Below are 13,673 nucleotides of genomic sequence, written 5' to 3' on the forward strand. Positions count from 1 at the left end.
AGCCTCAGCTATTAGCGATCCCCTTTACAATGAAACCGCTGTAATCCAGCCTGCTTTTTTTTTTTTTTTTTTTTTGTTTCCCTCTTTACTTATTTCACATCGGGAGGTGAAAAGAAGAAAACCCACGCGAGAAACTCTCTCTTTTTGTGAGTTTTCGTGTGTTTGTCGCACTGGAGGGGAGGAAGCGATGGCAGCCCCGGTGAAAGCAGCGTTGGCTCTCCTGGTTCTCACCGTGGCAAGTGAGTAATCCTTTCAAATCCACCCGGAACGGGACCGGACAGGGGGGCTTTCACTTTGCGTAAGGGGCTCACGGTGTCACACTCTCTCTGGGTTCTGTGCATGACAGTTAAAATATATATATATATATATATATATATATATATATATATATATATATATATATATATATATATATATATATATATATATATATATATATATATATAATATATATATATATATATAATATATTATATATAAATATTTATATATATATATATATATATATATGTATATATATATATATATATATATATATATATATATATATATATATATATATATATATAAATATATATAAATATTTATATATATATATATATAGGTCTGGGAGGTGTTAGTGTTAGGAATTCAATTTAATACCCCATGCACTTTGGAGCAAAGCACCACACCTCCGCCCCATTAGCTAAAAATTAGCCTAATGCTATCTGTGAGTTTTTATTCTTTATTTTGTGGAAATGTATAAATCACATTTAAACTTACAGACAGCACGACCAACCGGAAAGCAGGCCAGTGGGGGAAATAATGGCATTTCCGTCGCCAGACAGTTTAACACGTGATTTTACAGCACGCCTCAATTAACTAACCTGCGAAGTCATAATGAAATTGATTTATACATGCATGGGTGTGATGCTGAAGAAGTGTGCATTGCTGCACACATTCCCTTTCCCTGTTGGATGGTGTAGCTCTTATCTACACACATCTACTTGAGAAAATCACATAAAGGTCTTCTGCAGCCCTTACTGCCTGCAATGTGTGTCAGTGTCCTCTGATTAACGTAACAGGGACCTAAATGGACCCTCTTCACAGAGTACCTCACCTTAGTGCATCTCTATCAGATTATATATATTAATATTTTTTCTTTTACTTCTATCAATTGAAGCAACTTCTGAGGAGCTGTCCATGGTGCTGAAATGGGATCTCAACGTGTCAGTGAATGATCTGTAGCATCACCTTAGCACCCATTTTTTCTACTTCCTCAAATTAATTGAGTGTGTTTATGTCTTATGACCTTTACACTCTGCTTTTCTTCATTTGCATCCTCAGAATTATAGAACCTTACATAGGCATCTGAATCTTGGATGTGTAATTCTATAAACGCACTAAAACTTTCACTTATTCTAAGTGAATCTTAATCTAGGGAGTACATTTGCTCTCAGATCAAGTTATCAAGTATAGGCCTTCTACAATTTGTGCATTTGTCACATTTAGTGAGTCTCCTTATTGTTCAGACTCTCTCCCATTCCCCTTTCCTTGACCTCTGTATTCCCCTTTTTTGTCTAACGTATCCAACGTTGTCTCTTTTCTATGACTCTTTCACCATCACCTGTGCTCTATAAGCATTGATGACAGTGGCTCTGTCACTTCGCCTTTGCAGTGACAGCAAAATGACTAAATCCATGCACCCACTTTATTAGGACACATTTGTTTCTGTCTCCTGTAACTCTCTGTGCCACTCTCTGTCACTTCCTGCATGCCACATTTGTCATATTTTACCTCTCCTTCTCTTATTCTGTAACTTATCTGACATATTTACTTGCTCATCACTCACAACTTGTCTCCTGTCCTCCATGTCTCTCTCAGTATCAACTGGATGCTGTAGTAAATGTGCCACTTCGTGCAAGAGCTACACCTGAATAGATGTTTTGCTCATTAAAAGCTCTTAAAATACCCAGGAGTGCAAGAGGGGGAATAACACGCTATCTGTGTGTGACAACCCTGACTGCCCTCGGGTGAAGCTTTGCATGTGTGTGGGCAGAAATATGCAGCTCTAAGTTTTGTCTTGCTGTTGTTTATCATGTCTTTAAAACTGCTTTCTCATAACTGCAGATGTGTAATGCGTCAATAGGCATAGGCTACCCATCAGTAAGTCAACCCTTCATAGTAAACTTTTATGGGCACCTTTCTTTAGATGTTGCTCTCTGAATGAGAGAAAGGAGGCAGATGAATACAGATATATGATACTTAAAGCCAGAGAGAGCTGCATCAGATACATTTACAAGAAACGTAAGCAGTGGTTACATGTAAGAGTGACATTGAGGGAGCTGAGGACAGAAGAAAGCCACTTTTCCTGCTGCCATTGTCTCTCTTCTGTTCTTGTCATTGCAAAGAGGAAAAGAGCACAGCAGGAAAGAAAGACACGAGGGAGAGGACGAATAAAGAAAATTACTGTAGTAAAAGAACAGTTGGTTTTATCTTCACAGACAAAGGACAAATTGTCTGTGATGATGAAAAGTTTGAGGGCAAACAACCAACAGAAGTCCCATGGGATACACCCATTCATCCTTTATCTTTAACCGCTTATCCTGTTCAGGGTCACAGGGAGTCGATCCCAGCTGACATTGGGGGAAGGCAGGGTACACCTTGGACAGGTCACCAGACTATCGCAGGGCCAATGAGATACAATAAAAACACAAAATCTCTTTGCAGATACACTATGCGCTGAATCCTAAATTGTTTTGGCCTCAGAAGGCCACCCCAGATGGCAAGGCATTGAATAATTCACTACCCTAAAAAAGAACCTACAGGAAGCAGAATTTGGATGCTTTTCTCTCTGTATACTGGACTGATAAATGGCCTGTCCATCCATCTGCGTCACCCAAACACAGCAGCGATAAAGAAGTGTGTCCCGATTTTTTTGGTCACAATTTACAGATTTCTATGTATTGTGATGGAGACTATGTGTTAAATTGATCTGGTTTAGAAATAAATAATCTTTGATTGTGGTTGAGTATCTCTTTGTGAGATGATGGCATTTTTATTTTAGCTGCGATGAATAATTGAGGTCTGGAGAGGGCAGCAAGGCGGAGAGGAGTGTGTGTATATGTGTGTGTGCATAGATGTGTGATGGGACCTGCTGGTAGACTCCCTTATGCTTTGTCTCTACTTAAATCGACCTCATACGCATTTCATTTTAGCTTGATCTACTGTTTTAGCATTTACTGACAAACCCTTACATTACTCTATACAACCCATACTGCATCTCTTCTTCAGTCCTGTCCACTAGTCACATGAAGCGTGTGCTGGGTTTATCTTTATACCACCCTCCTTACATTTTAAAAACAAAACTATGCCTCCTATTTCTCTCTTGCACAAATTAGTGAGCAGGGAGAGAAAAACACATACATCATACATTTTGCATGATGGAACCAATATCATTATTTTAGTTTTTGAGGTCCCTGCCTGGCCCATGTCTTTCAAACTCAATCGGCCCAATGCTAATGGAGCTTTTCTGCAAGCCATCAATGTCACCAGCGTTAGTTTTTGGGGTTCAGAAATGGAGACAATTATCTACATTTTGTAGCCAACTGTCTGTTTGTCAATGCTTGGTGGTTTTGCTGCTATTGCTTTTTTATTGAAGCTTTAATCAAATTAACCAAAGTACAATGTGAAATAAAGCTGAAACAATGAGCTGACTAACAGGATTTATGGTCTCAACTCCCAGGCCCCTCTCTCCAGTGGCTTTTAATTAATACAAGAAAACTATCGGCCACCATGCAGCAGTTTGCACCCTTACTGCATATATTGGCTGTGATCCCATTCAACAAACTTAAGAATCACTGTGATTTCACTGAATCATCTGCATAATACGGCATGATCCTATTTAATTTTATCAGATGATTATACTAATCTGGGAATTGTTTTGTCCCAGCCTCCTTGCTGTTGTTTTTTTTACATATTGTATGTGTGTCTTTTGTCCTCTCATGTGTCTCCATCTCTTCTCTCTGTCTAATCCTGACACACAGCTCTGGCTTTCAGAGCTTTCTTAAGACATTCACCCGTGAGGTTTAGTGTCATGTCACAGTTGCTCAGATGTCAGACACTTCTCCCGTCTCCTCTTCAAACGAGGCCAGCTGGAGGTTAATGTGCACTGACCAAGTGTAGAATACATCTCTCTTTCCTGCACCTGCCTTTAAAGCTCAGTGCCTCTAAATTCCAGTTTGATCTGACATGCTTCAGAAAACATTTTTATCTTGGATATATATATATTGATATAACAGCTGGCAGAAATGCTGAAAACCAGTGGAAGTAAATGCCACAATGCACAATATTCCTAGTTGTCTAAAGCTGCCAACTGCACAGTTTTGAGATGCCTGGACACAATTATATCGCTAATGTCAGTTCAGAATTGTTTGCACAGCAGTTTCAATATGAACGTTGACTATAACAACAAAATCTTTTACCGAAAATCGTGTGCTTTTATAGCTTAAGTTAAACAAACAGCTGTCATATAGCTGCCATATAGGCTAAGATAGTGTGACTCATCCGTCATCTGAGTCTTGAATTGTGATTTCCAGATGTAGATAAAAGCAAGTCTGGCTCTGTGAGGCGTTGTTTTGCAATAAATGTCATGAAACCATAAAAGCATATTTTTAAAGATATCCTGTTACATCATCCAGGTCTGTACGATTTCTGGAAGAAGCTGACGCTGAATCTTTAGTTTTTGATTTTCAATTTTGGAATTCTGCTGTGTTGGTCTATTTCGGTTCACACAGCATCTACTGAAGGTCTGTCATTACTGAAAAAGAGTGACCCCTCCTCTGTTGCTCTTTTTTGGGTTTCTTACATTTTTCCATGTTAAAGGATTTTTGGGGGTGTTTAGCCTGATCCAAAATTGAGGGTCGAAGGGCAGAGTGTGTTGTATGCTGTGCAGATTGTTCGATTATTTGTGATTTGTGATATTGGGCTATATAGATAAAACTGACCTGACAAAGAGAAACAGCCAGACTAACAGTAAAGTTTACTTGGTTTTAAGAATCAAAGCCAGGTGTGGCAACAGGCAGATAGTCAAAGGGGAGGCGAAGGTAGAAATAAAACCAAAACAACACAAGACAAAGTACCAAACCAAAAGACTTGGCATAAATGGTGGCATGAAGACACCCCAGACGTTTGTTCACTGGGGACCTGATGAAAAAATTGGGAGCAGGTGTGCAAGTGCTGGACAAGAGAGAAATGACCCGGAGTCTGACAACAGGGAGAAATATGAAGTGTCTGTTGCCGTGACAGATAATGACTTCGGTGCTCAGCTGAATGTAAAGGTCCAGACAAAAACCTCCATACTTTCTGGTCCTTCTGGTGTCTCGTTTCATTTATGTTGTTTCACATCTAAGATAACTAGATGTGAGATTAAGATTAATCTCATGTATCGTACTTTAAGTAATTTCCATAGATGGAGTCTTATGGCTCTATGGGATGTGATATACACAGAATTTACCTTTTATGTAATACAATTCTCTCTTTTTTTCTATTTTGTCAGCCTCCAATTTATATTGTCCTGTAAGAAGGAAAGCCATAGCCAACAGCCATGCCAAGCAAAGTTTATTCAGGGAGCACAAACCAGGCGATCACAAAATCCTTCCAGAAAAAAAGGGACAACTAAAAACAAATAAAAGGAAACAGGAGAGAGCAGGTACAAGACAAAACACAAGAGAAAAGGCTTTTAAACAAAAGTGGCTGTGACAGAGAGTGCTTTCGGCTTGTACGGGAGAAAACCAGGTTGATATTTTATTTTTTCAAGACATAAAAAGTGTTTTTAATAAACAAGCTTAAAATGTAGGAAAGTCTGAGTATCTCTTTAAATGTAGGAAAGTCTGGTAATGTCCATGTTTCAAATCACTCACTATCCCTGAAGTTATGAGACCCATTCATAAGTTGTTTATTGTTTAAATGGGTGAAATCAGCCCTGCGGTGGCTGTGTGTCTGTGTCTGTGTGTGTGTGTGTGTGTGTGTGTGTGTGTGTGTGTGTGTGTGTGTGTGTGTGTGTGTGTGTGTGTGTGTCTCTGTGTGTATGTGTGCCTGTTTAAATCATTGTCATATTACTGCAGATTGCATGAATTGTTAACATGCAAAATGCAATATATATATGTATATTGTATTTTTGTATGTGTGTTTATATGTGTTGGTGTGTTGGCCACTGAATACAGCATTACATCATGTCTGTGATCTCAAACAGATCAGATACACACACGCACATACTCTCTTTACTCTCATTACACACTCATAACATCTGAGGACCTAATTGGTGAGACCTCACCGCACTAGATTTAAACATCTCATCACAGACTACTGTTCTGGGCACATGTGTGGGTTTCTGTTTGCTTTTGTTATTTTGGTTTCTTTTATAATAATCTCTTTCAACTAAATAATAATAACAAAGAGACAGCAATGATCAGGGAGCTTGAGTCATTAATTGAAGGAATTTCTTCAAGTTTTTTCATTAATGCTCAAAACAAAGTTAAGGTAGTTAAGATCAACAAAAGTACTTATGACTTTTACATTAGTTTAATTTCTGTATATTTTTCAACCATGCTTTAGACTTTATCCATTCCGAGGTCAACACATATGTAATGTTACAGTTTATCTTACCATAAAAGCATAAGTAAACTCTTTCAGGACTGTTCAATCTAACTACATCATACCTCTTTCAGTTGATTCATCCCAGCATGGAAAGTTGTACTCATGGTTACATCAAGTTCAAGGTTTAGAAAAACAACCACTCTGTCCTCTACCTACGCACATCTGTAAGGTGAGACTGAGTGGGTGACTGAGATCACCCTGTACATGTGTCTAGTCACCATGCCTGATTGTTTAAGACACACACATTATTCAATGAGAGGCACCCTCAACAAATCCTGTCATCCTGATATGAGGGCATCATCGCAATACCCACTCCACTGAGATGATAAAATTAGGGAAGTCATGTAATGCAGTTGCGCAGGGCTGTAATTTGACATTTTTGGCAAGGTGTCCGACAGAATGAGATTACATGACAACAAGAGGATGTTGTAGCTTTATGAAATGGAATAAATTGAAAAAGCTCTCATGAGGCTTTGCAGAAGAGATATGGGATATTCTGTGTTTTTTTGCTGACAAAACTATTATTATTTTGCTTTGGTTAAAATGTAAAATTTCAGAGTTTAATGTCAAACACAGCTTTAGATGCAGAGATCATAGCTGTCAGAAACAAGACTAGTATGTTATACACGTCCTGATCCATTGTACGTGGTTGCTTTCCCACTAATCTTTTTCTGTATGTGTGTGTACAGCTGTCTTGTGTGCGGAGGTTGAGGAACGGCTGGTGAGTCATCTGTTGTCACCAGATCGCTACAACAAGCTGATCAGGCCGGCTGTCAACAACAGCCAGCAGGTCACCATTTACATCCAGGTGTCTCTGGCCCAGCTGATCAACGTGGTGAGGAAACACACACTCTTTCCAAATACAAATGTGTTTTTATTATTTAGGCTTATCCTGATAATTTTAGATAATTCCATTACACACATTGTGGAGACTATTCTACTAAGATGAGTTCCTTCTTCCTGTCTGTCTTTCAGAACGAGAGGGAGCAAATCATGACCACCAACTGCTGGCTCAGTCAGGTTTGTGTCCCCACTAGTACTCCTTGCATTCCTTGTATGTTTTTGTGTCCATGTTTAAAATGCTTTGTTTTGCCGAATAGGGGCTAACTAAACCAGTGTGTGAATTTGGGACTTGGCTTGGGAACCAAAAGTTCGCCGGACGGACCAAGAACTGAGTGTGGACTGGATAAGTGAGATGAATTCATCCATTTCCTTATGTGAGCATGTGTGTGCATTTCTTCATCAGGTATGGAATGACTACAGATTAATGTGGGACCCTGAAGAGTATGAGGGAATCAAGAAAATCCGTCTCCCGTCACAACACATCTGGCTGCCGGACATCGTCCTCTACAACAAGTACGTCGGCTTTGTGAAACACAAAATGAGTGTGTTTCTTTTTGTAAAACTAAGTGATTAAAAGAGAAACAAACACACACACAGAACAACTTTATTCAAAAGCGACATTTTTCTAAAATGTTTTCTTTTATCCTCTTTTTCCTTCTATCCTCTTAGCTCTTGTTTATTATCCCACTTTTCACCACTTTTAGGATAATGAATGCACCCAAAATGTTTTGATAACACTGTCTAGACAGTCTCCTGATGATGAGTTATCTTTTAAGGCATGAGTGATTACTGGTTTTACGGAGAAAGAGAGGCAGGGACATAAAGAGGTTATAAAATCTGCTGCTAAGACAACGGTGCATTTGGTCGCACCTTTGATTACTGATGGCAACATCAAGTGATCACATTTCACATTTACATAAAAACATGTATTGTCAACAACAACTGGCCTTCAGCAACCAGACACATTTCAAATTATTCAGCTTAATTTCACAATATGGTTTACGACATGAACACCGGATTAATGTAATCAAATCATAGCCTTTATTATCAAAGTATCACACCCTTACTGTACATTCAAACTACTCTGGACAAAGAGCAACATCCCCGTACATTATTGTGTGATTTTGAGTAGTAATGCACAAAACATGTGCAATTGTGATAACATTTTCAGTTTGCTACACATCTAAAAATCCTCTTACAGTTGTATCAAAAATAGCTGCAAGGGAAAATCAATACATGAGAATTTTAATGCTGCAATGAGTTCATTCAAGGAGAAATTAGTCCCACTGCCTTTATCCACTGAAGTGTTAGCAGGCAGACGAAGGCTTTTGGGCCTCACCTGATCTGTGACCCATATAGGTCAACACATGGGTCTTTTTATTCCATCTGCTAGTTTAACTTACCTATGGTATTAACAGTTAACTTTTATTATGTAAATGTAGTTAATAGAAGAGTCCCTGTGCTGTTGTGCGTCTCAAATCACATTGCTGTTCCAAAATAAGTCTTGACCCCTCAGATTTTTCTTTTTACCATTTTGAGGGGCCAGATCCATAGGTTAGGAACCACTAGACTAAACTATCTAACTGTACTTAAAGTAGCTAAAATGAGCTTGATCTGACCTGCTACAAAAATAATCCATGGTCGTTGGTCATTGGTAAAGCCATTTTGTACCTTGACATCTTAAGTATATTTAGCAGCTTATACTTCTGTACCAAATTTGTGTTTTAAATGCAGGATTTATACTTGTAATGAAATATGTTTTACATTGTTGTATTGTTACTTTTACTAAAGTAAAATATCTAAATACTTCATGCACCTCTGCCAAACTGTTACTTAGACTTGAACGGATAGATGCTGACCTGTTAGCTAGACTTAGATAGCTTACAAAAAGATCTTACCACAAGATTCCTTTAGTAGCTGTTCTGATTATTTCAATCATACCACTATCCTCATCAGCAATTTCAAGAATGAACTTTAAACTCATCTTATTTAGCAACATGGTGAGGACCATGTGATCTGATTAAAAGTTCTAGCACATATACTAAACGAACCTTGTGGTTTGATTGTTTTCTCAACTACTGTATCCTAGGTCAAGAATGAACCTGAGAGTCAGACAGTTTGACAGGCTCACAGCCGTGTGAGCGTGTAGCTTTTGTGTTTTGGTCAGCAGTGTTACCCCACAGTTTATAAAGGAGTGGTAGGCATTAAACTTTTATGAACACAAATGCTGGTCAGCTAAAGACCACATAAAAAGCATAATGGCTTAAGAGGCAAGATGATAGGAGATGATCAGCCACTACTTTACGACTTCAGGTGGAGGTCTATGGCCAAGTGTAGGGGACCTGCAGTAAGCAGGTGGGGCCTCTACATTTTTAATCAGTCTGCATATTCACAGCAGGGTCCAAAGCATTAGAGACAGAGTGTGATGGTTAGATTCCTGACCTACTTTATAATTGATAGGCCACTTATCTATAATGCATTACCTTCAGCCATGGAAAAAAGTCAGTCTCAGCAGATTTGAGGTGAGGGGGTGCAGTTGTTGCTGTGTTGCTGGGATGTGTCCCAGGTCAAGCTCCTCCCTTGAGATGATCATCACACATCCCGTTACTTTCAACCAACATAACTGTTGCATGTGTCACCTCTGCAGAAACACAGTAACACTCTTACAAATAATTTTCTCAACATGCCCTTAGTCAACACAGTAACGTATTTTACTCAAGTAAACTGTTTATCTCTTGATGATGCTGCTACAACACTGAAAAAGCAACATTTAATTGAATTAAAATTATAATTAAATATATGATCCCTCTAGAGTGTTCTGGGTTTGCCTCAGGGTGACCTTTCCATATGGATGTGCCTTGAATATCTTTTCAGGGGGAGGAGTCCAGCTGGTCATCCTTATCACATACTCAAACCTAATTTGGCTCCTTTCAATGCAAAGGAGCAGCAGTTCAACTCCAACTTCCTCCCCCTGTTCCTTTAAGTGTTTTTATCTGTAATATGACATGTGAAGAAGGTACAGACGTGTGTTAGATTGGGTGAGAGGTAGTCTTTGAATATGATTTGACATGATCCTTCCAGTAATCACTTTCTCTTTGAGTGCTTTGACTTTATCTTTCTCCCTTTTTTTGCTTACCTCCTACCTTTTTCCTCCTCTCAGTGCTGATGGGACCTATGAAGTCTCCTTCTACTCCAATGTTGTGGTCTCCAACAACGGCGAGGTGGCATGGCTCCCACCAGCCATCTACAAGTCGGCCTGCAAAATCGAAGTCCGTGATTTCCCTTTTGACCAGCAGAACTGCACCCTCAAGTTTCGCTCCTGGACCTATGACCACACTGAGATTGATCTCATCCTCCTCAGTGATTTCGCCTCACGTGATGACTTCAAACCCAGCGGTGAGTGGGATATTGTTTCACTGCCTGGACGCAAGAACGAAGACCCTAATGACATCAAGTACCTGGATATCACCTATGACTTTATTATCAAGAGAAAACCTCTCTTCTACACCATCAACCTTATCATTCCTTGCATCCTGATCACGTCACTGGCTATTCTGGTGTTCTACCTCCCATCAGACTGTGGTGAGAAGATGACTCTCTGTATCTCCGTCCTCTTGGCCCTGACTGTGTTTTTACTCCTTATCTCAAAGATTGTGCCACCCACATCTTTAGCAGTGCCTCTGATTGGAAAGTACCTGATGTTTTCAATGGTGCTGGTCACCTTCTCCATCGTCACCAGCGTTTGCGTGCTCAATGTGCACCACAGGTCCCCCAGTACGCACACCATGCCTCCTTGGGTCAAGCGTATCTTCCTGTACCGGCTCCCCTCTTACCTCTTCATGCGGAGACCTGGTAGCTCAAACATCCGAGAGAAGTTCCGCAAAAAACACCAGCAGCGATCATACTCTGACCAAAAGCTGCGTGGAGCGGACGGAGGAATAGGAAATCCTGCAGGAATGGCAGATTCCTCTTCATCCTTCTTTGTGAATGAGGATTCGGCCAAACGCTACGGCTGGAGGATCAGCGACTTGTCAGAAAACACAGAGTTCAGGAAGAGGATGACTCTCAAGTGCAACATCGACACGGAAGATGCTGTGGATGGAGTGCGCTACATCGCTGAGAAGATGAAGAGCGAGGATGATGATGAAGGGGTAGGTGGATCTGCATGTGCATGTGTGTCAAAAGTCTGAAAATGTGCAACCTGCTTGTTGTTGTTTTTATTTTATATTTTTAAACTACATGTATAGCCACAAACAGAAAGATAGATTATGTTACACTAGCAGCATGGCTTCCAGTATACAGAATGGATAGCAATGTCGATCTGCTGGTCGGCATCAACCACTTTGGTCCTGACTGAAATATCTCAGCAAATATAGATTGCCATGGAATTCTGGACAGACATTAATTGTGCCCAGTAGATAACTTATTAAGATGGTGGAGATACCCTGACCCTCTGACGCCACCATAAGGTTTACATTTTAGTTTTTGGGTTCGGTACAGATATCCATGGGGCCCAGAAAACGGATCCCCATGACTGTTGATCCTCTGTTTTTCCATTTAGTGCAGTTACATTTTTCAAAATGTACATGATGGATTGGCTCAAAATTTGGTACAGGCATCAAAGTCTCCACTGTAATGTTTCTAGTGACCATGGTGATCCTCTGAACTCACACCATGTTGTTCACATTTATGACATGCCTCAACAACTTTGGATGGATTAGGTTATACCACCTATGCTATGTGATGGATTACTTTATATAATCTCCATCACAAGTTTATCTTTCTGTGAATAGCTCAATAAAGGTCTTTATTGAGTTATGGCAAAATATAGCACATCAGAGGTGATTTTGCACTGCATGTGATTTGATGTCAAATGTATTACACTGTTGAGCATGAGCAAAATCGGCCACAACATTGGCAAAGCAGCTATGGACCAAAGTGCCTGCCTTTAGAACAAATCCATTCACACCTTAAGTCAGTGAATTGTGAATTGTACTTCTTTATATGAGAGCAATGTCACAGCAACACTGTTGTTTCAGCTAATAACAATTATATATGTGATATTAGAAATGATAACCATCCGAGACAAAAGTTCATAAGCAATAAGAAAAGATAAAAACAAATCAGTTCACTTAAATTCAGAACATGCAACACAACAACGGCAACATTTAAAATGTAACCTCTCTCTGCAGATTATTGAAGACTGGAAGTACGTAGCCATGGTGATCGACCGTCTCTTCTTGTGGATCTTTGTGTTTGCGTGTGTTGTCGGGACCCTGGGCCTTTTCATGCAGCCTCTGTTCCAGAGTTACAACACGCCCATTGTTGATTAGATGGACCGCAAACAAAAGCTGAAACATCATCATTAAATTTGATTTCCCCCCAGAAACAGAGCTCTGATTTTAACACATGTACTCACATGTCCGCATCGCACCACACGCTCACTGGGAAATTATAATGATCCACTTTTGCCCTCTTCCTCCACCTGCTCCCTTCCTTACTTCAAACAGTTGTCCCCTTCCTCCTCTATGTGTCCTGCCATCCTCTGCTCCACTCATCTGTCACCAACTTGGATATATTTATTTTTGTTAATTAAGTGATAACTCTGGTTTAAAACAACTTGGGTCACATTTTCATAGTGTGGCAATCTCTCAGTAGGGAGTGATGGTGGGGATCGTACTTATACTGGAGATCTGGGAACGCTGAGGTTACATAGTTATCACTTGGTTAACAGGGAACCCCTGAATACCCGGGTTAGCCAAACTTATTTGGATGACAAAACTAGAGCAAACAGTACATTTATAACCTAAAACATCTGTTGTAACATCAATCACAGATTACAGATTGATTTTATGGCTGAACATTTACCTAACTTATCCAATTGTAAGTGCACACAGCAAACACTTACTGGTGTGTTAAATAATATCATAATGAAAATAATTATCTTTTAATTCAAAACATGAAGTTGAACCATCATTCAGCCATGATGCTCTTTCTTGGAGATGATTATAGATCCACAGTCTCCCATGAATGAAATTTAGCAGTGTTTTAAAAAGGAAACAATTACCTGAAACTGTTTAATTGAAATTGTTTTGACCCCTATCACTGTTCACAAAGGTTTGCCTGGCCAACAGCAACTCAGGACTTTTTTCTGTTTTGAACGGACTTATTCTTTCTCTTTTTTCTCTGTCTAA

The 13,673-nt window shown here is 39.6% G+C and overlaps 1 protein-coding gene across 1 annotated transcript; it reads left to right on the forward strand.

Moving 5' to 3' along the window:
- Positions 1-187: 187 nt before the first annotated feature.
- Positions 188-12,848, forward strand: LOC129089755 (neuronal acetylcholine receptor subunit beta-2-like). Its single transcript, XM_054597117.1, is given in 6 exon segments — positions 188-239; positions 7,326-7,471; positions 7,612-7,656; positions 7,883-7,992; positions 10,640-11,630; positions 12,672-12,848. Coding segments are annotated over 6 exon segments (1,521 nt in total).
- Positions 12,849-13,673: the final 825 nt, after the last annotated feature.

This window comes from Anoplopoma fimbria, chromosome 4 (assembly GCF_027596085.1).
Source record: "Anoplopoma fimbria isolate UVic2021 breed Golden Eagle Sablefish chromosome 4, Afim_UVic_2022, whole genome shotgun sequence".
NCBI classification, from domain to species: Eukaryota; Metazoa; Chordata; class Actinopteri; order Perciformes; family Anoplopomatidae; genus Anoplopoma; species Anoplopoma fimbria.